General features: G+C 35.6%; 1 protein-coding gene across 11 annotated transcripts in view; it reads left to right on the top strand.

Annotated features, from left to right (window-relative positions):
• Positions 1-25,554, top strand: part of RTTN (rotatin) — a 142,444-nt gene that overhangs the window by 43,715 nt on the left and 73,175 nt on the right. For 10 of the 11 annotated variants that reach the window (XR_013372539.1, XR_013372529.1, XR_013372560.1 and 7 more), the window contains 10 exons: positions 1,359-1,458; positions 4,161-4,249; positions 4,622-4,739; positions 10,725-10,821; positions 11,430-11,498; positions 14,143-14,331; positions 15,193-15,432; positions 16,828-16,972; positions 19,630-19,784; positions 23,745-23,964. Coding sequence is in view for 7 of the 11 variants with exons in the window: in XM_077884546.1 (XP_077740672.1) it covers positions 1,359-1,458; positions 4,161-4,249; positions 4,622-4,739; positions 10,725-10,821; positions 11,430-11,498; positions 14,143-14,331; positions 15,193-15,432; positions 16,828-16,972; positions 19,630-19,784; positions 23,745-23,964 (1,422 nt within the window). In the remaining 4 variants the exon portion in view is untranslated. The remainder of the gene's footprint in view (positions 1-1,358; positions 1,459-4,160; positions 4,250-4,621; positions 4,740-10,724; positions 10,822-11,429; positions 11,499-14,142; positions 14,332-15,192; positions 15,433-16,827; positions 16,973-19,629; positions 19,785-23,744; positions 23,965-25,554) is intronic. The other variant, XM_077884259.1, reaches the window with a different exon arrangement.

Here is a 25,554-nt window from a genome sequence, read left to right on the forward strand (position 1 = left end):
TGCCAGGCATTATATCCCTTTCATTTAATGTATACACTGGAAATGCAAATTAATTGAAAAGCATCTTCACAACATAAGGTTAATGTAGTGGAAAGAAATTCTGTGGTGACTCTTAAAAACAAGTATTTGTTACTGGCATAAAAACAATTGGAAATTCACTTGTTCTTATGTTGGAAATAGCCTATGAGGAAAAAGGAGAAAGTTTCTAAGACAGAAGTTATCAGCCTCTGTATTATGAAAGGCAAAAAATAATATAGGTGGCAAAGGTGGTTTCTCTTAAATGTTATGGTGGTTCTGGGATTTTGTTGTTAATCTCTTTTCTATATCTTTGTCTCCTTATATATACCTCCAGAGCTTAGCATCCATTTGCTTATCTTTAGTCTTAGCATCCATTTGCTTTATCTTTAGGGACGGTACCCAAATCATCTTGGGCCAATGCAGGATTAGATAAAGCTATTTATTATCTTTATTGATTTATTCCTATGCTTTATAGCTTCTACTGAGACTTCAAGTCTACAGTCTGTCAGTTTTCACTGAAGTTTAGACCAGACGGCCCCAGGTGATACGACGGATTTTTTAAATGGGGAAGCACATTCAGTGTTCTTCTAACCTGAGTGTTCAGGGCCATGTGATAGCCCTAGCAGCAGGATTGGAGAACCTTCCCCTGACTACACTCAGGTCCTGCTGGGGACTCCCTGAGTGCTGACCACTGCTAGTTGTTCCTGTGCCCATGTGTGATGTGGAGGAAGATGGGGAATATGGGGTCCTAGCACTGTCTTTGGGAGTCCGTGTTAGGGCCAGAAGATAGCAGTAGGCGGGGTAAAGGAGTGTCTGCCCTTTTCTATTTCCCCTTCACTATTAGGTTTGCCATCTCAGACCCTGCCATGGAATGAAGTGACAGGGAGTGGGAGTGGCTGTGTTGGAGTGCTGGGCAGCAAGTCCTAGATAGCCATGGGCTTGAAGGCCTCTAGAAGGGAAGAGAGTCAGAGGTCAGGGAATTCTGACTCGTGTCTTCTGGAGGCCATGGACAAATCTGGAGTCACACTTCTGGTGTCTCTATTCTCAAGTTACTACCTGCAGAGACGTTATACGGCTTAGATGTTTTCCGTTAAGTTCTTAAGGTGCTAATGGGTTATGAATGACTTCCTGGCAGAAATGTACCTTAAAAAGAAAGGCTCTTTGTTTTAGATTCTAAGTTTTCCCTGATATAGCACATTATTGCTGTAAATTTGCATGTATATATATCACTTAAGTAAGTGGGCTTTGGAGCTTTTGTATGGTATGAATCATAAAATTTTATTGGACAATTGGAAGTAGATGAAAACAATTTCTTTTTTTTTTTTCTTTCCGGTTTTCAGTTGGAGACTGTTGAAAAGGTTTATAAAATCTTTACCTCAGATGATATTGATCTTGTTTTGAGAAAGTCAGCCGCAGAACAGTTAGCTGTGATTATGCAAGGTAATGTCTCTTAAGGAAAATGATTGCTGTACTGCTGATAATTGAATTTTAGATAGCTATGTGCAGTGGTATTGAGGGTTGCAAATTGCAGTTTTAGGGGCCAGATACAGGCTATCCCTGGTTTGTTTTGTTTTTTGTGGCCCTTAAGAATGGTTTTAACATTTTTATTTTTTTAAGACTTTTTATTTATTTATTTGAGAGAGGAAGAGTACAAGTGGGGTGGCGGGGCAGAGAGAGAGGGAGAAGCAGACTCCCCACTGAGCATACAGACAGATGCAGGGCTCTATTCCCAGATCCTGGGATCATGACCTGAGCCAAAGGCAGATGCTTAGCCAATTAACTGAGCCACCCAGGTGCCCTGGTTTTAACATTTTTAAATAATTATTTAAAAAAAGAAACATAAAGAATATGTGTCAAAGGCAATTTTTACCAGCCAAATCTGCTGTATTTTCTATCTAGTTCTTTTCAGAAAAAGTTTGCTGACCCCTCTTGGCCGAGATTACCATTATTTAACCTGTAGAATATCATTTGATAGAATTATCTAGAATATTGATAGAATTCTAACAGTGAATTGGATGTTCTTTCTTAATTTACATAATACATGATGTTTTGTTTGTTGTCTTGGGTAGATAAATCAATCAAACACTACTTTGTGGGTAGATAAAATAAAAATAGTGCATTTTAACCATGTATTTTTTTTAAAGGTTTATTTAAAAAGCAACAACAAGTAAAATAGATTGTTAACTTTATTTGTAGTGTTGTTATTCCATAGGCTTCCATTCCTTGGATTAGTTTTTTTATTTTTCCCCATGTGTGCTGTATGTAACTTATCTTTAATGTTTGAGAGAAATGATAATTTTGCACTTACATGAAAAGATTCTAACTTGGAACATGGGATGTACTTAATGTTCCTTTCTGACATTAGTGGAATCTGAAATGAGAAGAGTAATGTGAAAAAGCATATCCAACATATTTGTGGCTTTAATAATGATACAAACTCAGAAAATAAGGCTCTAGAAAATGTGGATAGCTTTGTCTAAGAAGATCATAAAACGCTTTTAGGGAGTATTCTTCTAGTATTGTTAACATTACAAAAATAAAGCTTGTAATTTTGGTGTACACTTGTTGGCAGGTAGTGGAAACTTTTTTTTTTTTTTTTCAAACTGGCAACCAAAGGTAGTTCTAGTCATAGCTACTAATTTAGTATCAGTATGTGTATTGGTATGTTTTTTTCATTGTGTGTGTGTGTGTGTGTGTGTGTGTGTATATATATATATATATATATATATGGAGAGTTATAGGAGAGAATAAGTTAAGAAAATTGTGAGATATTAAATACTTGTGACTGGTCTATAAGCACCTAGAGATGTTATTGCTAGTAATATCTCTAGTGTGTGTGTGTGTGTGTGTGTGTGTATGTATGCACATATGTCTTACTATATTTGGGTGGCACTACTAGAATACCCCAGACTGTATAGCTTATAAAAACAGAAATTTACTTCTTATGGTTTGGAGGCTAGAAGTCCAAGATCAAGGTGCCCACAGATTCAGTGTCGAGTGAGAGCCTGCTTCCTGCTTCTTGGTTCATAGATAGCCATCTTTTCTGTGTATGTGTATTCTCATAGGGAGAAGAGGCCTCTTTTTTTTTTTTTTTTTTTAAAGATTTTATTTATTCATGAGAGACACACAGAGAGAGAAAGAGAGGCAGAGACACAGGCAGAGGGAGAAGCAGGCTCCATGCAGGGAGCCCGAATACGGGACTTGATCCGGGTCTCCAGGATCAGGCCCTGGACTGAAGGCAGTGCTACACCACTGGGCTACCAGGGCTGCCCGAGGCCTCTTTTATAAGGACACTAATCCCATTCTTCAGGGCTCCACCATCATGACCTAATTGCTTTTTAAAGGCTCCACCTCCTGATCTCACTGGAGATTAGGTTTCCCCATATCAATTTTGGGGGAACATAAACAGTCCGTAACAGTGAATAAACACACACACACACAGTCACACATATATGCTTACTTTAAAAGCTCATACTTTTCAGAAAATATAGAGTATGTTATAATCCTTTACTTTCATATTTGCTATTGACAGTTTTGAGGTTAGAAATCTAAACTTTTTTTAATGTATGTATTTATGTATGCATGTATGTATGTGTATAAGCTCAGCGCTCAGTGTGTGGCTCAAACTTACAACCCCAAGATCAAGAGTCACATGCTCTACTACCTGAGCCAGCCAGCTGCCCCTGAGATCTGAGTTTCTGTTAATAGAAAAATGACCACGTTGCAAGCTATTAACATTACTTGTAGAGAATTTTAAACATTTTGAGGTGATGGATTTGGAAAAGAAAAGAATTGTCGATGAAACAATATAAAGAAAATAACTTATGTACAAATAAAAGGATTCATTTATATACTTAAAATTTTAGTAGTTTTCAGGGTCTGAACCAGTTGATTTAATTATTCTTTTTTAAATAGCTTTTGTGTTTTACATTGTAGAAATAATTAAGATGTGCTTGTTACTTAAAAGTTTTCCGATAGTTTAGATGTGTATAAAGTAAAAGTTTAAAGTTTCTTCTCTAATTTCAACACCGGATGTAACTACTTAAAACTTTTTGAGTTGTGAATATCTGCTCTGAAATTTTAAAACTTCAGAAAATATTCTTTAAGTGACTTCTGTTTTTTGTTTTTTTTTTTGTCAACAGATATTAAAATGCATGCTGTGGTGAAAAAGTTACACTTAGTTGACACGATAATTGAGTATCTAAATGAATGTGTAGGTCAGGATGGTGAGGTAAGATTAATAGTGTACCTAGACATTTTTACATACTGGTATTTTTATTAATCAGATCTGAAACTGAATTCAGCTGAATTTAGGTAAGTGCTTGGAGATTAAAACCTGATTAATACCAAGTACATTGTTTATTTTTTTATTTCTAAGAGTAGGGTCTCTCTAAAGGAAAACTAATCTTAGATTTTTTAGGATATGTAAGCAGAAGTATATACAAAGCTTATTTTCAGCGGAAAATAATTCTTAATTTGCATTTTTGTTTTACACAATTTTGATAAAAAACCATAACATTTAGAAAAAGTTACTATTATAGTTTATTTTGTTTCCCCTTAGAACTGATGATTGTACAATAACTGTGTTTTCCCTCCTGGCCAGCTCATAGAATGTTTGATTCTGCCAAGCCTCACACTCTTCAGGAAAGTTCTTTGTGCGGACCCGGTCATGCGCTTGGCCCTCTCACAGCAGGCTTCTCTTTTGACCCTGTTATTCAGAGGTGAATAAAATTCTGCTAATAATAATAAGTCAGCTTTAAGGGTTATGCTTTAACTGTAGGTAACATTTACTTTCCATTTGACTAACAGAATAACAAAGTTTTTTAGTGACTATGCTGCTAAAAATATGCATTACAATGGATAATGTTTCTTTTGTGGAAATTACCTTGTAATCCTGTTACTGAGGAGGCCTCAGAGCTGAGAAAGGCTGATCATTCTGTTCTTTGCACAGTTGATGTGGCTTTCATTTGGTGCTCAATTACCTATTATCTATGAAGAGAGCAGGCTGCAGCCGCTGCCATTGCTGCCTACTCTTTCAAATCCATTTCCGCAGTCTTAGTTGGCTTGTGTCTTTGCATCCTGACCTCTGGCATGGTGTCTGAGTATGTCATCAGACTGATAGTAGGAGGGTACACCCTGTTTATGTGGAGTGGGAACTAGACCATCCTGAATGAGCATTAGTTTATTATAAAGTGTGATTTTTTTTTAAACCCATTTCAATTTGGTTGTAGCTTACTAATGTGTTTATGTAGAAAAAATTCCATGTAGTTTTTTTCTCTTTTTCTTCCTTCTGACTGTTCTCAGTAGAGAGCTTGGTAACATTTTGTGCTATTTTCTTTCTTAGAAATTTAGGCCACTACTATTAAATAATCCTACAATATGCATCTTGATCAAATTCTCAATATACTAAACCTTGTTAATTATCTTAAGTGATATTTATGTTCAAAATATTATTAGAATATAAAGTAGAATATAGTAATTTTATTTTAGCATTTTCTTCTGATGTCTTCTGCTTGCTAAGTGAAGAGGACAGTGTATTTAATATAAGCATTGATACAAGTCCAAACCAGGTGAAGTTCTAAACAGACTCAGTGTGTCCAGGCTTGTGCATCTTGAATAGTGTATAACATTTTTACAGTTTTTAATAGATTGATCTAGAAGAGTAGTACCTGTGGATCTTACGTTTTCTTTAGTCCTGTTAATTATCTTCCTAATAACCTCATTCAGAAGTTAGTCCCTAGTTTGCCTTTTTTTTTTAAATTCTTATTTTTATAATTTTTTATTTTTATTATATTTTTTTATTTTTTATTTTTATAATTTTAAGTTATTTCTTGTTTTGATTTAAATTATTCAAGCATTCATGAGCATATTACTAGATTCAAAGGTACTTTCTAAGGCAGCATCATATGTACCCTGTTAGTATTAACAATTTTTCTATTTTGTTGATGTTTGTGAGAACTATTTCAGTGAGTCTGAAAGTAAATTATAACATTTTTTATTAATGGATTTAGTTTCAGGGTAAAGTTAGTGGGTTTTTTTTTTTAAGATTTACTTATTTTAGAGTGCATGCATGTGCAAGAGTGAGGTGGGGGCAGGTCAGAGGGAGAGAGAGACTCTTGAGCAAACTCCCTGCTGAGCACAGAGCCCCACTCAGGGCTCAATCCCACAACCCTGAGATCATGATCTGAGCCGATATCAAGAGTCAGTTACTTAACTGACTGAGTCACCCAGGCACCACAGCAAAATTAGTTTTTTTAAATCAGGTACTCAACTAGGAAATTCCTCAGCAAATGTTTATTTTTTTTAATTTATTTTTTATTCTTTTTAATTTTTTTAAAGATTTTATTTTTTTAATTTTTATTTATTTATGATAGTCACAGAGAGAGAGAGGCAGAGACACAGGCAGAGGGAGAAGCAGGCTCCATGCACCGGGAGCCCGACGTGGGATTCGATCCCGGGTCTCCAGGATCGCGCCCTGGGCCAAAGGCAGGCGCCAAACCGCTGCGCCACCCAGGGATCCCTCAGCAAATGTTTATTGAGTACATGCTAGGCCCTTGGGATACACCGATCAGTTTGGTAAATGACATCTTGAAGCTGACAGTATAGTTGGAGACTTTGACAAATACACAATACAGCATAAAACTCTCTATAATAGTGGAATTCCTGGTGCCAGAGGGAAGTGTTCCTGAGCAGATTGGGTGGTGAGAAAACATCAGAGAATGCTTCCAGGACATTTGGATCCAAGCTGGAACTTCAGAAATGAATAGGAGTTCAGTGAGAGAGGGTTGATTTCTGGATGGAGCCGTGGTTATGTTGAGAGAGAATGTATCTTTGAAATGGTGGTTGGTTAGGAATGACTGGATTTTGGGGGCTTCTGGGGTGAGAGGAAGATGATGAGGTGACACATGGAGGGCAGTTCATTCAGGGCCTGGTAGATCCCCGGAAACAGCACTGAGAAGTCGTTTAAGATCCTTAAACTGAGGGGGTATCTGTTTCAGAAAGATTATTCTATCTACAGGAGAGTAGACCACAGGGGAATAATAACTAATCCACCAGATACACTTCTTTTATTTATTTATTTTTAAAGACTTTATTTATTTATTCATGAGAGACACACAGAGAGAGAGAGAGGCAGAGACACAGGCAGAGGGAGAAGCAGGCTCCATGCAGGGAGCCTGACGTGGGACTCGGTCCCGGGTCTCCGGGATCACGCCCTGGGCTGAAGGCGGCACTAAACCGCTGAGCCACCTGGGCTGCCCGATACACTGCTTTTAATTATAAATCTTATATCATGACAGAATCCAACCCATGACAGAATTGCATGGTGAGAACTTAACTTAAAATTACCTCACACCAGTGAGAATGGGGAAAATTACCAAGGCAGGAAACCACAAATGTTGGAGAGGATGTAGAGAAAGGGGGAACCCTCTTGCACTGTTGATGGGAATGTGACCTGGTGCAGCCACTCTGGAAAACTGTGTGGAGGTTCCTCAAAGAGTTAAAAATAGATCTGCCCTACGACCCGCAATTGCACTGCTGGGGATTTACCCCAAAGATACAGAAGCAATGAAACGCCGGGACACCTGCACCCCGATGTTTCTAGCAGCAATGTCCACAATAGCCAAACTGGGGAAGGAGCCTCGGTGTCCATCGAAAGGTGACTGGATAAAGAAGATGTGGTTTATGTATACAATGGAATATTCCTCAGCCATTAGAAACGACAAATACCCACCATTTGCTTCGACATGGATGGAACTGGAGGGTATTATGCTGAGTGAAATAAGTCAATCAGAGAAGGACAAACATTATATGGTCTCATTCATTTGGGGAATAATATAAAAAATAGTGAAAGGGAATAAAGGGGAAAGGAGAAAAAAATGAGTGGAAAATATCAGAAAGGGAGACAACATGAGAGACTCCTAACTCTGGGAAAGGAACTAGGGGTGGTGGTGACTGGGTGATGGTCACTGAGGGGGGCACTTGATGGATGAGCACTGGGTGTTATTCTATGTTGGCAAATTGAACACCAATAAAAAAATAAATTTAATATAAAAAAACTCACTACGCCATCTTACAGTGAGGAAATTGAGATCTAGAGAGATTTATCGACTTGGCCAAGGTCATAACCAGATAATGGTGGAGGCAAGAAAAGAACCCAAATTTTCTTACCTATGTTGATTTGTTTTTGTCTTAAATAATTACTGAATTTCTACATCCTTATTGTAAAAATTCAAACAGTATGGAATGATATAAAGTAAAACATCAGCAGTTTTTAAAATTTTCTTTCTCAGTTTCCCCAAAGAAGAATGTACTAGGTATATTTTGTCAAAAATCATTTGGAATGATCTTTTCTTTACACCTATGTTGTATTTTTTATGCTGTATATTTGTTGGTGTTGCTTTTTCCAACTGAAAATGTATTTTAAATATCTTTCCACGTTATTACATGTGAATCTGTTTTCTTAAAAAACACAAAACCAAGAAACCAAGAAACTATTACATAGTGTTTCAGAGTTTCAGTTTGTCATATTAATATTTCTTTCAGAATTTTAACTGTAATAGTAATCATGTTTTATGATCATCTTGTGCATGCTCTGTAATTAGAATTGCTGGGTCAAAGAAATTTTATAGGATATGGTTCAGTTCATCTCCGCATCATTCCCAACAGTGATTTTTTAAAATGCTTATTTTCCTCATAACCTTGCTAACACTGAATATGACTCACTCATTCATTCATTCATTCATTCAAGATTTTATTTATTTATTTAAGAGACAGGGAGAGAGACAGAGATACTGAGAGAGTGCATAAGCAGGGGAAGAGAGGAAGAAGCAGACTCCCCACTGAGCAGGGAACCCCACATGAGGCTCCATTCCAGGACCCTAGGTCTGTGACCTGAGCCGAAGGCAGATGTTTAACTGACTGAGCCACCCAGGTGGCCCCGAATAAGTCTCATTTAAACAATTTCTTTAATATTATTGGTAAAAATAATATCTCACTATTATTTTCTATTTTTAAAACATTTTTAGTGGAGGTGATTATCTTTTCATGTATTTATTCAAATTTATAATTGCCTATTTTCTGTTGCATTTAATTTCTTTTTAGTGACTTGTAGAGTTTATATGCTCGATTTTATGTTAAGATTTTCTTCGCCTATCATTAGCCTTAAGTATTTTATGGAAGTATATAAAGCTTTTCTATTATAGCAGCTGAGCTTTTCATCATGCTCTGAAAGGAGGGCCTTCTCCAATTCTGAATTTAAAATTCTAAAAAGGCTTCTATTCTTTCTCTTAACACATTTATAGTGTTTAAAAAATTTAGATCTTTATGTAGAATTGATTTTGATAGTGTAAGGTAGGTATCTAAATCTATTTTTTTAAATATTGTAGGCAATTATATTACAATAATTATGTATTTGGAAATGCGGTAGTTCATCCTATCCCCACTGATATAAAGTGTCTATAAAAATTAAATTCTTACATGTATTTCTGTTTGTTTTTAGTTCATTACTACTTTCAATCATGTCACTTATCAATTAGGTTGATATTATCCTTTTCTTATAGTTAGGAAAATTAACTTCTTTTGAAATTAATTTCTTGTTGCTGCTTTCCTGGACTTACTGACTCTGTATTATGTTAGTATTCCTGTGTGATTGGTACCACCACAATACCTGTTTGGTTAGAATTTCATAGTTGTCGAGCACTGAGAAGTCATGGCATTGGGAGTGCTGCAGAGGTGGAAACTAAGGCTTATTAATGCTGCAGTATTTGATCAGGCCACTTCACTAGTAGTATGTGATGGTGCTAGCTTTAGTCTTGTTAGTTCAGAGCAGTTTCTTTTTCCATTATCTTGTAATAAATAAGATACACGAATTAAAACAGCACCAACAGGGGCGCCTGGGTGGCTCAGCGGTTGAGCACCTGCCTTGGGCCCAGGGCGTGATCCTGGGGTCCTGGGATTGAGTCCCACGTTGGGCTCCCTGCATGGAGCCTGCTTCTCCCTCTGCCTGTGTCTCTGTCTCTGTCTGTGTCTCTTATGAATAAATAAATAAAATCTTAAAAAAAAACAAACAAACAGCACCAACACAAACACAGTGTGTTGAAATCAAACCCGAGTTCTATGACTATATGTTTATAGGAAAGGGCAGATGATAACTAAGGTGATCTCTGAACGAGTGAACTTTAGTTGGAGTAAAGGATTTGGCAAACCTACTAGAAGCTGCGTTAGTTTGCTTCTTTGAGAAACTGAAAGTACACAGTATCTAGTGAGTGGATGTGCAGGTGTGTTTCCTGGACCATCAGGCTGTGGGATTCACAGACTCCAGCCCAAACCTGCTAAAACCTCTGTTTTAACCTCTAGATCCACATATATCAGTATATGTGGGTTCATGTTGCAGTTTTCTTTTTTTTTTTTTTTTAATTTTTTATTCATTTATGATAGTCACAGAGAGAGAGCGAGAGAGAGAGAGGCAGAGAGAGAAGCAGGCTCCATGATGCACCGGGAGCCTGATGTGGGATTCGATCCCGGATCTCCAGGATCGTGCCCTGGGCCAAAGGCAGGCGCCAAACCGCTGCGCCACCCAGGGATCCCATGTTGCAGTTTTCTGAGAATGACATCTCTTCCCTTTGAGTTAAGATACTTTAAATTTGAAGTTCATTTTTCTAGAGGTAAAGATATTTCATGAAGTTCTACTTCTTTTTATTTCTTAGTTTCCTTAATATTTCATGAAAATTGTGCTGTCGTGACTGAAGTCGGAGCATTATTTTGTCTTCTATTATTTGATGAAGTATCAAGAATGGATATGTGGTGAGCTATAAGAATTTTAAAACTTTTTTACTTTTAATTAAGGTTTCTGATGCAATCTTAGAGCAATGCATGGAAATTTCTGAATTATGAAGCCTATGTTTTCCATTTTGATTTAAGTCAAAAAGCCTACTGGCTCAAAAAGTCCCCTGAACTTTTAATTTGAACATTACTAAGCATAAAATTAAAAAGTTATTGCAGCAATTTTTGTCATTAATACTCTTTTTTAGTATATACTCTCAATTTCATGTTTTTTTTCTTTAATAGTTTATTAGAAAATTTGGGGAAGTTGTTTAGGTTGGTAATATGTGATTAGCACTCCACTTGAGCAGGATCGAGTGGGAGGAGGACAGATTCACCTGCCAGTACAGTGCCTACATTCTATGAATCATTATTATATGACTTTCCTAAGTGCTAATTTACTCTTTAGAAGTAAATCTAGGTAGTAGGAAACATGTTGTAACTATACAAATGATAGAGCCGATTGCAACTCTTGTTTGGAGATTCAGTCAAGGAGCAAATTGTATTTGTTAGATAAAACCATGGTTTACTCATTTTTTTCTTTCCTTTTGTGTGTGTGTGTGTGTTTTTTTTTTTTTTTAATGAAATAGGTCTGTTAATCCTTCCAATAAACCTTCTTCACCATCAGTCTTCAGTTTGCCTGTTTCAGTTTTTAGAAGGTAAATGATTTATTGTTTTGATTTTTTTTTTTTTTGAAGGGAAAATGTTACAGGAAGGGAAATCAAAATCTATAAGTTTCACAATTTTTATCTGGCATTTAAATCACATGACATGTAGTGCTTCAGTGTTTCCTCACGGTGGTGAGCTCACTAAGCGCATGTCCGCATTACTAACTTTCCATCTGAATGTGGTTCAGATGTACAGAAACTCTCCAGCCTAGATTAGCAGTTGTTAACACGTGGGCTTAATTGCTTTTTCTCTCTTTCTCTCAGTGTATTTATTTATCTGTATGTAATTTTTCTCTGATGCATTTGAAAATAAGTTTCAGACATAATTTTACTTACCTCCTAATTATTGTAGCATGTACCTCCTTAAACTAAGGACATTTTTCTGTATACCACTGTACCATGCATGATCACATCTAAGAAAATTAAAAATAATTCTGTAACATGATCTAATTTCTTCAATTATATCCAAAATAGTAATTACTTCTAGGAGCATCGCTTCTTGGCCCTTTGGCTAAGATCAAGTGTACTTCTAGGAGGAGAGCAAAAAAAATAGACAAGAAAAGGGAACAAAGAAATTTTCTGAAGGGATGGAAATGTTCTGTATTTTATTCTGAGTGATGGTCATACAAATGAATCCAAATGGAAAAATTCATCAGGCTGTATATATAAACTAAAAATCTCTGTATTCTAAAGATAAGTAAATTATGTCTTAATAAAACTATGATTAATTTAAAAATAACATTTCATAATTTGGTAAATCTTATTACATGTACTGTAATCATTTTCCTGGCTATATAATATTCTGTTGTTGAATTTATTTACCACAATTTATTTGTTCTCCAGTCAAAAGGTATTGGTTTGATTCTGGGTTTTTGTTCCTGTATCCACCCCTGTAAACAAGCATATGCATGTTTCCTGGTATAGTGTATAAGAGTTCCTTTTAAATATATTGTTCAGAGTGAACTTCCTTGTTTGTAGATATCACCTACTCTTCACAGTCTCTAGATTTGGGTAAGTAATCAAAGTCGCGCTTGCAGTAGGCCTTGCTTGGAATGAGATTGCACGTGAGGGTGCTGGGAGCTGTCTTGGCTTAGAAGACTCACGTGCTGATAGGAAATATCTTCTTTACTATGCCATAGGCATAGTTTCCAGGACCCCACAAGACATGGCGCTTGCAAGAGCCACAGCACTCAGGGTTGCTCAGAACTGTGGCTTCCTGATGTGCATTTACCATTTATTCCCAGATATGGGAGTCATTTTTACCATAAGCAAAAAAGACAGCTTAGTAATATTGTTGACATTCCATATCTATTGGTTGTCCTGGGGACGGGCCCAGAATTAGCTCAAGATAAAATTTGTCCATAGAGAAGAAGAAAGGTTTTGTTATTCCTTTACTCATAGTAATGTTGTCATTTTAAAAATCATCCATCTGGTGGACATATAGTGGTTTTTCAAACTGGTTGTGATGTATTGCCTTGTGCTTTTTATCCCTTTTTTCCTTCTTTTTCTTCAGTCTTAATGTGCAGTTCATTTTCTAACTTACTAAAAAATCCCCATTGATTGCCTTGCCTTTTTTTTGTTGTTGTTCAGTCAAGTCCTTTCAAGTGGGCTCTGTGTCTTTTTGTCAAGGTGCCATGAGTCTATTACTATTTTCTTGTGTTCTAGCACAAAGAAACATCCAAGAATCACCTTTTGTTTCCCTCTCGAGACCTCGTGTTAGCCATTTATCTTGATTCTTGATAACTTTTGTAGAAAATTTCAATTTTAAAAAGTATTTTTTTAAAACTATTCAGCCTGATTTATATGTAGAACTCTCCCTTAGCTTATTGAGACACAAGAAATGAAAAAGCACAGTAAAGTTCCCCTGAGAAATCTTGCCCAGTTGTATTTATCTAATATTAGTCACAATATGTGAATTAGGGTTTTAGGTTTTTTTTTTAGCAAAATTATTTTTTAACATTTGAACATGCTAGACATTACTGTCCTGTTAAACACTATTAAATTAACTTGGAATGGTTTAAGAGCTGTTGCTATTGTATCTCTTCTCAGATCTAAAAATATTTCTGGGTCTTTGTGGTGACACATAGTGGTTGAATTTATTGATGATGCAATAAACTGTGCTCAAGTGACGATATTAAGTTGTGATTTTGACACTTAGTGATTCCTGTGAACCTAAGGCAGTTTATTTAGCCTCAAGGCTCATTTTGATCATCTGTAAAATAGGTATCAGTGCCATGCATGTAACTGAACAAATGGTAGATAATACATGAGTGCCTACTTATGTTTAGCATAAAGTAGGCACTCATGTTCTACCTGAAACCTTTTATGTGTGGCTCACTGTCGCCACAGGCCTTGACTTGAAGGGGGCATTAGCCATCTCTGCTAACAACTCTAATACAACCCAGGTTAAGGAAGTCTTCAGGCAAGACTTTAAAAAGTGTTTTTGGGAGTTCAGAGGATGGCAAAAGAGTAAATGATATACTATATACAGCATGATAACTGTTCAAAATAGAGGCTGTGAGAGTGATCTCTATATTCTTGTGAGGAATAGAACTAGCCCTCATTTGTAGCTCATCCATTTTAGTAGTGTTTAAGAATTTTGAAGTTCATAATTACTTGTATGTATTTTCTTTAGGTATCATCTACCAGTGCGTGTAGTTGGCCACCATGCTGTGAGTCCTTACTCGATAGTTTTGCCATTATCCACTGATTGTTTGGCCTTGAAACCAGTCTCAGACATGCTGAGAATAGCTTGGAACTTGTCCTGGTATCATGGGAGTGAGAATCTGTTGAAGCAAATGAATTCCGAATCTAAAATCCAAGAGTAAGCTGTTATGTTTAATTGAAAAAGAGTTCATATTTAGTGAATTATAAGTAGCTAGCTAGGTTTTATTTTCCCTTTAGGTCAAATGGCTTTTTTACTTTTTATCATCTGATTTTGTTTTTCCATTGAAGATTATAATTTTTACTTTGTTTTAAAGATTACATGTGTTCATTACTTTTTAGGAACCATCACATAAGGAAATTTAAAAAGCATGTGCTCTGTGTTGTTTTAGAGATTGTATGAAGTTTGGTTAGTTATTTTTAAAATTTTTATTTATTTTTCAGAGAGAGGGAGAATGTGTGCACACACATGAGCTGGGGGAAGGGAGGCTGATGAGAGGTGGGGAGGCACAGAGGGAGAGGCAGAGAGAGAATCCACACCCAGCATAGAGCCTGACACTGGGCCTCAGTCTTCCCCACTCTGAGATCATGAACTGAGCTGAAACCAAGAGTCACTCAATCAACTAAGCCATCCAGGTGCCCCAAGTTTGGTTAGTTAATAGATATAAATCTCTAGGAATGTAGTCTGAATTAGAGTCAGAGTTCAGTAAGTATATGTATAAATGTTGTTTTCATTACTGTGGTGATGATGAAGATTACTTTGGAATATCCGAATATTCTGATCTGTCATCACTTTCTTGTTTAAATGAAAATTATATTTTTGTAAGCAGGAAAATGTCAATACAAACACTTAGGATGCTAATGTAAAAAACTCTAACATTGACAGATATATACCAGATTTTCTTTTGGCCCAGATTTAAAATGAGGATAAAATAGAATTTTTTTAGAGTTTATAATAAACATAAATGTGAGCTTTTATTTAAATAACTTTGTTGCTCTTCCTTTGTTTCTTTTTGTTTAGATTTTCAGATACATTGCAGTTAACCACAGAGGACACCCTCACTCTGAAGATGACACATACAGCTAGTGGACTGAAGGATTGTCTCCATTCCATTGTCGAGGCTGCAGCCCACAGGGAAGTGAGGGCTGCTGTCACAAGAATGAGTTTTTATCTTCTGAATGACAGACTGTCTTTAAAGGGTGGCTCTGGCCCATTTGGGGTTACCTTGAAGTCCTTGTCGTGGCATACCACACTAAACAGGTCAGTATATACAGCTCAAGACTGCCAGTTTCAAAGACCAGGATTGAATTGTATTTGGGTTTATCTCCACATCTTTGAAGATAAGAGCATGTATTCTTTATGTTGCTATCATTAGAGAAAGTTTTTTTTCAGTGTGGAAAACTGGAATTTTTTTAACGTGTAGTAAGTAATAATGGCAAAAGAGAAAAATTTTCTTAATCCCTGCATTTTGGAATTAATAAATTATACAGTTTTTATATTATCATAGAAAATTTTATTTTGCTATCTCACAAAAGTAGATAATTAGGATATGATGTGGCTGAACAAAATGAGTGTTTTTTTCCTATCCACATTTTAAAGGAGCCCAGACATCAGTGGAGTGGCTGATGGGTTTGGTATACCTGCAGTGGGCTGTTTTATTTTGTTTTTACTTTTTTTTTTTTTAGATTTTATTTATTTATTCATGAGAGACAGAGAGAGGCGCAGAGACACAGGCAGAAGGAGAAGCAGGCTCCTGCAGGGAGCCCGACATGGGACTCCATCCCGAGTCTCCAGGATCGCACCCTGAGCTGCAGGCGGCGCTAAACCACTGAGCCACTGGGGCTGCCTTGTTTTTACTTTTGTTTGTTCTTAAGAAAATTATCTCATTTTTCTTTTTACCCGGAATTCATGAAATTGATTGCCATGTGGAGATCCTTTAGTAGTTATTGAGAAAGCTCTAGTTTGTAAATTTAACATGTTTAACTGGTAGCAGATGGCTACATTTGAAACAAATAAGACTGACATGTAGCCATTGCCAGCAGTTTTACATTTTAATCTTCATGTGAATTTAGTCTAAGATGTATAACTTTCTATTAAACATAAAGTGTGTGGTTTTCAAAATGTAAGGTTAAATGAATTTCCAAGATGTGAACTCAAAATGTATCTTTCACAATTCGGATACCTAATCTGGCTTTTCCCGTGGTTTGCTGGAATCCTCCAGTACTTCCTTGTGAGAGAGCTGGCAGGTGAATATCAGGATTTGTCTAAGTTAGTTATTAAAACATCGCCATTATTAAAAATGAAATTGAATAAACTTAGAGAATTTAAATAAATTATGAGAAAAATGAAGGTAATCATGTAAATATCATCACTTCCAGCGTATTTTACAACATTTTACTAATACCTATATGTTCTTGAGGTTATGTATAGCTATTATATCTGTATTATAAAAATGCCATATAATGGTGTGCTGCTGTGCCATCTCTCCACAACTGTGTTATGTTGGTGGCTTACAGTCAGCCATGGGGATATATTTACACTATGGAAATTGGCAAATGCAAGAAATCATTCTACTGCTTACCTGGTTGTTAAATATTTATCAGCACACCACTTACTGTAAAGAGCTAGAAACCATAATTGTCTTTTTTATTATAGGTTTTTACAGGTACTTCCTGCTTGCACTGAAGATGAGAAACTGCTAATAGATATCATACATTTTTTAAATAAGTTACTGAAGGAACAAAGAAAAAGCTCATCAGTGGAACTTCTAAACTGGCTTTTAGAATTACTTCTTAGACATGTAAGTGTTATTAAGGAATTGGATTTTAGGTCTGACAAATGATTTATTGGTAAAAATTAGTGATGCTATAATGAAAAAGTATAATTTTTATATAGCCCATGTTTAGTAAAGTAGTCTTCATGTTGTATGAAAGTGTTTACTTAAAACTTTGGAGTAGAGAAGGTTTTTCCAAGAAGATAAGGTAGGACCTATAAAGAAATCTATAATATGACTACATAAAAATAACATGGCAGTGAATGTACTCTGTGAGGAGTACATTCTGTGGGGTGGAGAGGACAGAGAACAAAGATTTTCTGCAGGTAGGAGCAATAAGTATGATGAGGAAACAAAATAAGAAGGCAGAGTTAGACAGTCATGGTGGGATGCTACTTTAAATACGATGGTCAGAGATAAGGCTTGCTGCTTTGACCAAGATTTGTCCAGCACACTGAGTTAAGTGTGGGAGTCAGCCATATAGATAAGGGAAGAATGTTCTAGCCAGGGAAGGAAAAGAGTGCAGAGGCACTTAGCTGTCAGTGCCGTGTTTGAAAAACAACCAGAGGTCCATGTGGCAGCAACAGGATGAATTGAGTATAGTGGTAGGAGATGAGATCAGAAGGATATTCTCTATTCACATATATAGAGAGGCAGAGACACAGGCAGAGGGAGAAGCAGGCTGCATGCAGGGAGCTCGATATGGGACTTGATCCAAGATCATGCCCTGGGCTGAAGGCAGATGCTAAACTGCTGAGCCACCCAGGTGTCCCTCATCCCATATTTTAGAAGTGATGTTGCTGAGGCTCACTGAATCTTAAAATTAACATGGAAGCCTAAGATGTGTTATAAAGGGAAAAAGTCTTAGCAAGTACCACATAAACAAGTTAGTGACAATGAGATTTTTGGGAAGAATCTTAGTTTTAGGTATATACTTATCAGAACATATTAATCTGTCAATCAGGAGTTAATTTTTATGGGTATATCAGGATTAATAACTCATGATAGTAAAATTTTACCAAGGTGTTTACATTAAAAACAGCTTTATAATTTTGTCAGTATTTATGGGAGCTGGAGGGAAGGTGGGTGTAAGTCAGGTTTTCATTATTTGGGGCTAAGAATACTATAGAGTATGTATATTTTATGATTTTTATTGTGTATTTTGATTATTTTATTCCTATATAAAACAGAAGTTGTAGTTATGTTTCATGTAATTTTATTTGATCCAAATGAGATATAGGATGAAAGGAAGGCTGAAAAAAAAAATGCTACCTAGGTGTGAAACATAGTAAAGTAAAGTAAGTTAAAAGCAAACCATCTGTCCCCAACTTTCTAAAAGCTCTCAACTGTTTTCTTTATAATTGTATGCACCTGATTGAAGTATTCTGCATGTACTGCATAATTTAAATAACCTAGAATTTTCTTCCCATTTCTTTCATTTCTCTAAAAAGAATGCAGTTATTTTTAAATTGAGTTCTTTAGGGGAAGGATTTCATAACAATAATAATTATATTTTGATTTCATCTCTTTTTGTATGTTATAATATGCACAATTGATCTGACATAATACGGGGGACTGAATATTAACTAGCTTTGAAGAAAGATGATCTTCAGGTTGAATCCTTGCTTTGTTCATTTGTAGGACTTTGGACAAGTTATTTAACCTCTTTATAAACCCATTTGCCCATCTGTAAAATTTGAAAATGTACATCGTCTAGTTTAGTCAAAAAGTGGAATCTTGTTTTCTTTCTCTTTTTAACATAGCGCCTATGACATTATAGGTGATCAGTAACTATTCCATATATCTTCAATGTGGTTGGTTAATATAACATTTTCTACTCTTAGTAGTATTGAAAATAATGACATTATATTTCTTTGGCTATTTTTTTTTGAAGTTAGAAAACAAAAAATTTAAGTAGCACTAGTTTCATCAGACTATCAAATTGGTAAAGATTGAAGCAGTAATAATGCTCAGCATTGGCTTGGATGCTGTGGGTCTTCTCCCACCCTGCTTAGTTGTATGTGTTGGTACACGATTTGCAAAGAAAATTGGAAATATATGTTGAAAGCATTAAAACTATTTGATTTAATAATATCATTGCTTAGAATTCATACATATGGTATAGTCAGAATTGAACACCCTTCCCCACGACTCAGTAAAATTAGAAATCACTGATTCTTTAGTAGTTGGTGTGGTAAATATTATGGTTGAAAAATAATCAGATATTAAAATGAGTTTTTTGAAGAAATAATTATAATATTAAGTTAAAAAAGGGGTACCAATAATGATTTTTTTTCACTTGATCTCAGTTTTGTTAACAATACAGAATTATAATTCTGTTTCTGTTTATACGCACACAAAAAAGAATAGTGGGCACCAATATATTGATAGTGGCTATCTCTGTGAAGTGTGATCTTGGGGTTTTTTGTTTTTCTCATTGTGCTTCTCTATATTTTACTCAGTTTTCTATAATAGATGTACTGTTCTTTTGTTGAGGAAACATAGGAAGCACCTTTTGAGTTTAGAACATAACATCTCTATTAATGCACTAGAGACCCATACCTACTGGCGAGGTAATAGAACTCTTAGATAGTCCAGAACATGATCTGCAATAAAAATCTTTATAGGAACAACACACAGCTCAACTAAAGAGTAAATGGTTTTTTACAAATACTATTTTTTAGAGTCCAAACCCACTGTTAGACCTGCTGGTTCTGACGGAGTCACAGGCACGAGAGGAAACAGATGACATCCAGACTGCTGTCAGGCAACAGCTCCAGAAAGAACTGATTGCTCTTTTCAATACCTTGCTGCTTAGTTTCATGGCAGTTACTGACAGGTACCGTTTGTATCATTGAAAATTTGGGGACATTGATAGAGAACCTAGTTCGCTTTGATTTCCAAAGAGTCTTACTTTTTACTTGTTTCCAATCAAGGAAGAAAGAATTCAGTAATAATCAGTTGTAGTCTGTCTTTTACTTTATTGGAGTCTCTGGTATAGCCTAATTGTAATCTCTGTCTCTGTCTCTCTGTCTCTGTCTCTGTGTGTCTGTCTCTCTCTCTCTCTCTCTCTCTCACACACACACACACACACACACACACAATTTGCTGTCTCTAGGTTTTAGGTCTTGGTCCACTCTTAATTTTCTGAGCAGTAATACCCATTTCTATGACTTTATGACTTTTTATGTAGATGATTTTCAAGTGTGTCTCCATAGTTGACTTAAATTTGTTTTATTTTTTTATTTTTTTATTTTAAATTTGTTTTAATTAGATAAAATTTACTGCTTCAGCCATTTTAAGTATATGATTGAATGGTTTTGATGTGTTCACAATGTCATTCAACTGTCACTATTTAATTCCAGAATATTTTCATTACTCTGAAAAGAAACTTTGTAACTATTAAGTGGTTCCTCCTCATTTACCCCTTACCAAACCTGTGGCAACCACTGTCTTTCTCTATGAATTTGCTTATTCTGGACATTTTATATAAATGGAATCAGACATATGTGATATTTTGTGTCTGATTTCACTTCATGTTTTCAAGGTCCATCCGTATTGTAGCACATATCAGTACTTCTTTCTTCCTATAACTGATTAACATTTCATGTACAGATATACCACTTTTTGTTTATCCATTTTTCTGTTGGTGGATATTTAAGTTGTTTCTACCTTTGATTATTGTGAGTAGTGCAGCTGTGAACACTTGTGTACATGTTTTGTGTGAACATGTTTTTAGTTCTCCAGTATATACTTTACAACTAGAATTGCCGGTTCCTGTGGTAACTCTGAGTACTTTTTTGAAGAAATGCCAAATTGTTTTCCACAGGAGCTATGCCATTTTACATTCGCACCAGCAATGTATGAGCATTCTAGTTTCTCAACATCCTCCCTAACACTTCTTCTTATGGCCATCCTAGTAGTATAAACTGGAATCATTTTGGTTTTGATTCCATTTCCCTAATGAGAAATGATGTTGAGCATCTTTTCATGTGCTTAATGATTATTTGTATATTTTCTCTGGAGAAATGTTTATCCAAGTCCTTTGCCTGTTTTTGCATTGTTTGATTTTTTGTTATTGTTTAGTTGTCTTTACATATTCTGGACATCAGTCTTTATTAAATATGATTTACAAAATTTTCTCCCATTCTGTGGGTTGTGTTTTTACTCTTTAGATAGTGTCCTTTGATGTACAAAAGTTTTTTCATCTGATGAGGTCTTCCTGTGCTCAGCTCCCTAATCTCTGCTGGAAGGAAAGACCTGATCCCACATATACTATCTTTGAAAGAAACTAAAGTGTCAGAACAACCCTAATTCAGCTCAACACCTGACTAGATCTCAAAGCTCAGTCCCTAACCGAAATCTTGTGACCAAATTGCAAACCATTTCTATGAGAAACCATTATGTACTTTGCTTTTTTTTTTTTTTTTAAAGGATTTTATTTATTTATTCATGAAAGACACACACACACAGAGAGAGAGGCAGGGACAGAGGCAGAGAGAGAATCAGGCTCCATGCAAGGAACCCGATGTGGGAATTGATCCTGGGACTCTGGGATCATGCCCTTGGCCCAAGGCAGACGCTCAACCGCTGAGCCACTCAGGTGTCCCTGTACTTTGCTTTCAATAGCTCTTGTATACAAATGTTTGGCATATAATCACGAATGAAGAGACTTGTAAAGAAGTAGGAAAATGTCTCCTATAATTGAGAGAAAAAAGTCATTAGAAAAAGACCCAGAAATGTCAACCATTACAGGAACTTTAAAGCTATTATTATATGTAATATTTTCAATATACATACAATAGATATTAGATGAAAAGATGGACAAGATTAGTAAAAATATGTAGAATATCAATAGCAGAGAAATGGAGACTGCAAAAAAGAACTAAATACTAATTTACAAATGAGAAATAGAGTTTATAAGGTAAAGAATTCATAGCATGGGCTTAACAGCCGACCTGACATGTTATAAAAGAGGATTTGTGAATTTAGAATAGAAGTCAATAAAAATTTCACTAGAGAGAGTCACCTATGAACCTTCTGAGGTGCTGAGAATGTTTTGTTTGTTGTTATGCTTGGTGGTTACATGATTATATTCATATGGAAACCATCCTGCTGGTGTATGTAAAACACTTGTGAATTTTACCGTATGCATTTATGCCTCTTTAAAGTATTGAAGACAAGAACAAAGTGAATCCATTGGTAGTAGACTGAAATGTGTATAGAATCTCCTGGAATGCTTATTAAATATTAAGACCAGTAACTCAGGAATCTACATAGTAAGTAAGTGTCATAGGTAGTTCCTTGGGCTAGACTTTGAGAAATAGTGCTATGGACTGTTCTTTGGATGAATGTTCTTTGGATGTTGAGAGGAACTTGCGTAAGGAGGTTGAGACCAATTGGGTGTGGAGCTTGGGGAAGGTTCACAGGAACCAGGAACTGGTGGCAGATGTGCCAGGTTCAACTGGGGTTGGTTAGATATTTGCAGGGATATCATTCCCTTTGATAGTATAGTTTTTCTTTTGGAGTGGTTAAGGTAAAAGGAGCAGAAAATGAGAATTATTTGTATGTTAATTAAAAAAACCAGAAGAACATTTTAAAAACTGATAATTACATTACAGTGATTCTTGTACAACACATTTGAACTATGTGGGTCCACTTATGCACAGATTTTTTTGGGGATAAATACAGTATAGTACTGTATATGTGTTTTCTCTTATGATTTTCTTAATATTTCCTTTCTTGGGTTGCCTGGTTGGCTCAGTTGGTAGAGCATGTAACTTTTGACTTCAGGATTGTGAGTTCAGGCCCCATGTTGGGCATAGAGCTTACTTTAAAGAAAAATTTTTTTTCTTCTCTCTATTTTGCTTTATTGTAAGAATACAGTATTCAATAACATATACAGAATACAAGTTAATTGACTTTATGTTATCAGTAAGGCTTCTAGTCAACAGTAGGATATTTGTTGAATTTTCAGAGAGTCGAAAAGTATACGAGGATTGTATGTTGCACATGGGGGTCAGTACCCCTAACTGCCATGTTGTTCACCAGTTATAGTGGTTTGTTGTTGACTCATGAGAAATATACATTTATACAAATAACTTTCAGGCTTTGTGTTTCTAAAACTTTAAAAACATCCAGATGACAGGTATATAAAAATTATGATCTTTAAAAAACCATACAACTATATACCTATAATACTGTGATTAGATAGGTAAAAATATAGTCAGTAGTTGTCAATTTTGCAGTGTAAAAATCTGTAAAACAAGAAATTTCAGATTTTATTCAATGTTTGTTAAAAAGTGATGTACTTCTTCCAAGAATTTCATCTCATGCCTACGTATTGGTTTCAAGGATTTTGTTTTCTCATAAAGAGTGTTTTCTTGTTTGTTCTGTTCCTGACAGTTTCATTTAAATTATGTGTCGGACTTCAATTTCAGCTAATTAAAAATAAATTTTTAAATGATATCTAATGAATAAAAGTATAGATTTAATATATGTCAATTAAACTCATTTAAAGTACACATTTAATTTTCCATTCCAACTTTTATTTTTGGATGCTAATTACCAATATCCGTTTACATGTTTTCAATGTAATTGTTATTGGTCTTTTACATCATATGCCCTCGATGGTATTTTAATTATGTTTTCCAGTTTTAAGACTGCTACTTCTCCTGCTTCGTAATTTTCTCACATATTAAGTTATTAGTAACCCTCTACCATCAATAAGTTAACTCACTAGGCCCATCACATTTAATGCTCTTATTGATTTCTTTTTTTCCTTTCTTTACATACACAGAAAATGCTTGGAACTTTTTTATGTTTTCCAAACACAGCTGTCTCTGAAACTGCTCCAGTGCCTGAGAGTCACAGATGCTCCTCACTTCTATGGCCTGCCATCCCTTGAGAGGACCTTGCGAGGGATGGCTCATCTCACAGCATCTCCAGGATGGAGCTCACATTCTCCTCTCACAAAGCCATTTGAAATTTGTGTTAAGTACTTGTCAGGTTTACTTGAAGTAAGTAAAAATAACCAGTGACTATAACAACAATAGTAACAACCCCCAAAGAATAGCTATTTACTATTTATTGATCACTCCCTTTGTGTCAGGCATAATGTTAAGTGCATTATATGTATCACTATATTTATTTAGTGATAAATAAATTTAGTGATTATTAATTTTAAAATATTTAAGTTCAGTTTGCCAAATATAGTATAACACCCAGTGCTCATCCTATCAAGTGCCCTCCTTAATGCCCGTCACCCAGTTACCCCATCCTCTCTGCAACCTCCTTGTCCCCCTCCCCTCTGCAACCCTTTGTTTGTTTCCCAGAATTAGGAGTCTCTCATGGTTTGTCTCCTCTCTAATTTGTCCTCATTCAGTTTCCCTCCTTTCCCTTGTAGTCCCTTTCACTATTTCTTATATTCCACATATGAGTGAAGCCTGACGTTTGACTCGATCCCAGGTCTCCAGGATCACAACCTGGGCTGAAGGTGGTGCTAAACCACTGAGCCACCTAGGCTGCCCCTCTTCCAATTTTCTTATGCAGCAAATGCTTTTAGGATTATTGCATGTCTTCTTTCTCATAAAACTTTTGTCAGATTTTAATATCACAGTTAGCCCACCTTTTATGTATTTTTTTTTAATATGTGGAAAAATTTGGAACTTGGGATAGTTGATTTGAATTGGTAGTATTTCTTCCTTAAATGTTTAGTAGAATTTGATGATAAAGCAATCAGACCTGCGGTTTTCTTTTGGAGAAGATTGTAAGTAAATTGAATGAAATGAAATGAATTTAAATCTAGAATTTTGAGATTTAAATTTTTTTGCATAAGTTATGTTTTTCTAGAATTTCATCTAAACATTTGAATTCATAGCTCTAAAATGATCCATCAGTGCAGCTTATTCTTTAAATGTATATCAGCTCTACAGTGAGGTCCTGTTTCATTCCAGGTACTCATTATTCCTTCCCTCTAAGTTTTCTTGAATGGTCTTACTGCTGGTTTGTATGTTTTATTGTTATCATTCTTTTCAAAGAATGAAATTTGGCTTTGTTGATCCTCCCTTTAATGTTTTTTCCCCATTTAATTAATTGCTGCTTATGCTTATTTCTTTCTCCTTTGGCTTTAATATATGGCTCTTTTTCTGATATTTCTGAATTAAAAAAAATTTCTTTATTTACTATAGGGGTGGGGGTAGGGGAGGAGAGAGAGAAGGGAGAGAGAGAGTCCCCCAAGCCAGCTCCGCACTGAGGGTGGAGTCCAATGCAAAGCTCAATCCCACAACCCCCTGAGATCACGACCTGAGCTAAAACCAAACTGTGGTTGGTTAACCAACTGTGCCACCCAGGTGCCCTTCTTTTTTCTGAAATTTTTAGATGGAGTCTTATTTCATTGATTTTTTTAAAAGCTTTTTTTCAAGTATTTTTAGCTCTCATTACCTTCTAATAAGCATGGCCTTAACATGATATCACACATTATATGTCCCATTTTTATCATTTAGGTCAGTATAGTTTCTGCATAATGTAGTAAGTATAGCAATTATGTAGCTATACATAGTTCTGTAAGCGAAGAGCTTCATCAGGGTTCCCTGCCAGCCTTGCATTTA

The sequence above is a fragment of the Canis aureus genome, chromosome 1 (assembly GCF_053574225.1).
Source record: "Canis aureus isolate CA01 chromosome 1, VMU_Caureus_v.1.0, whole genome shotgun sequence".
NCBI lineage: Eukaryota > Metazoa > Chordata > Mammalia > Carnivora > Canidae > Canis > Canis aureus.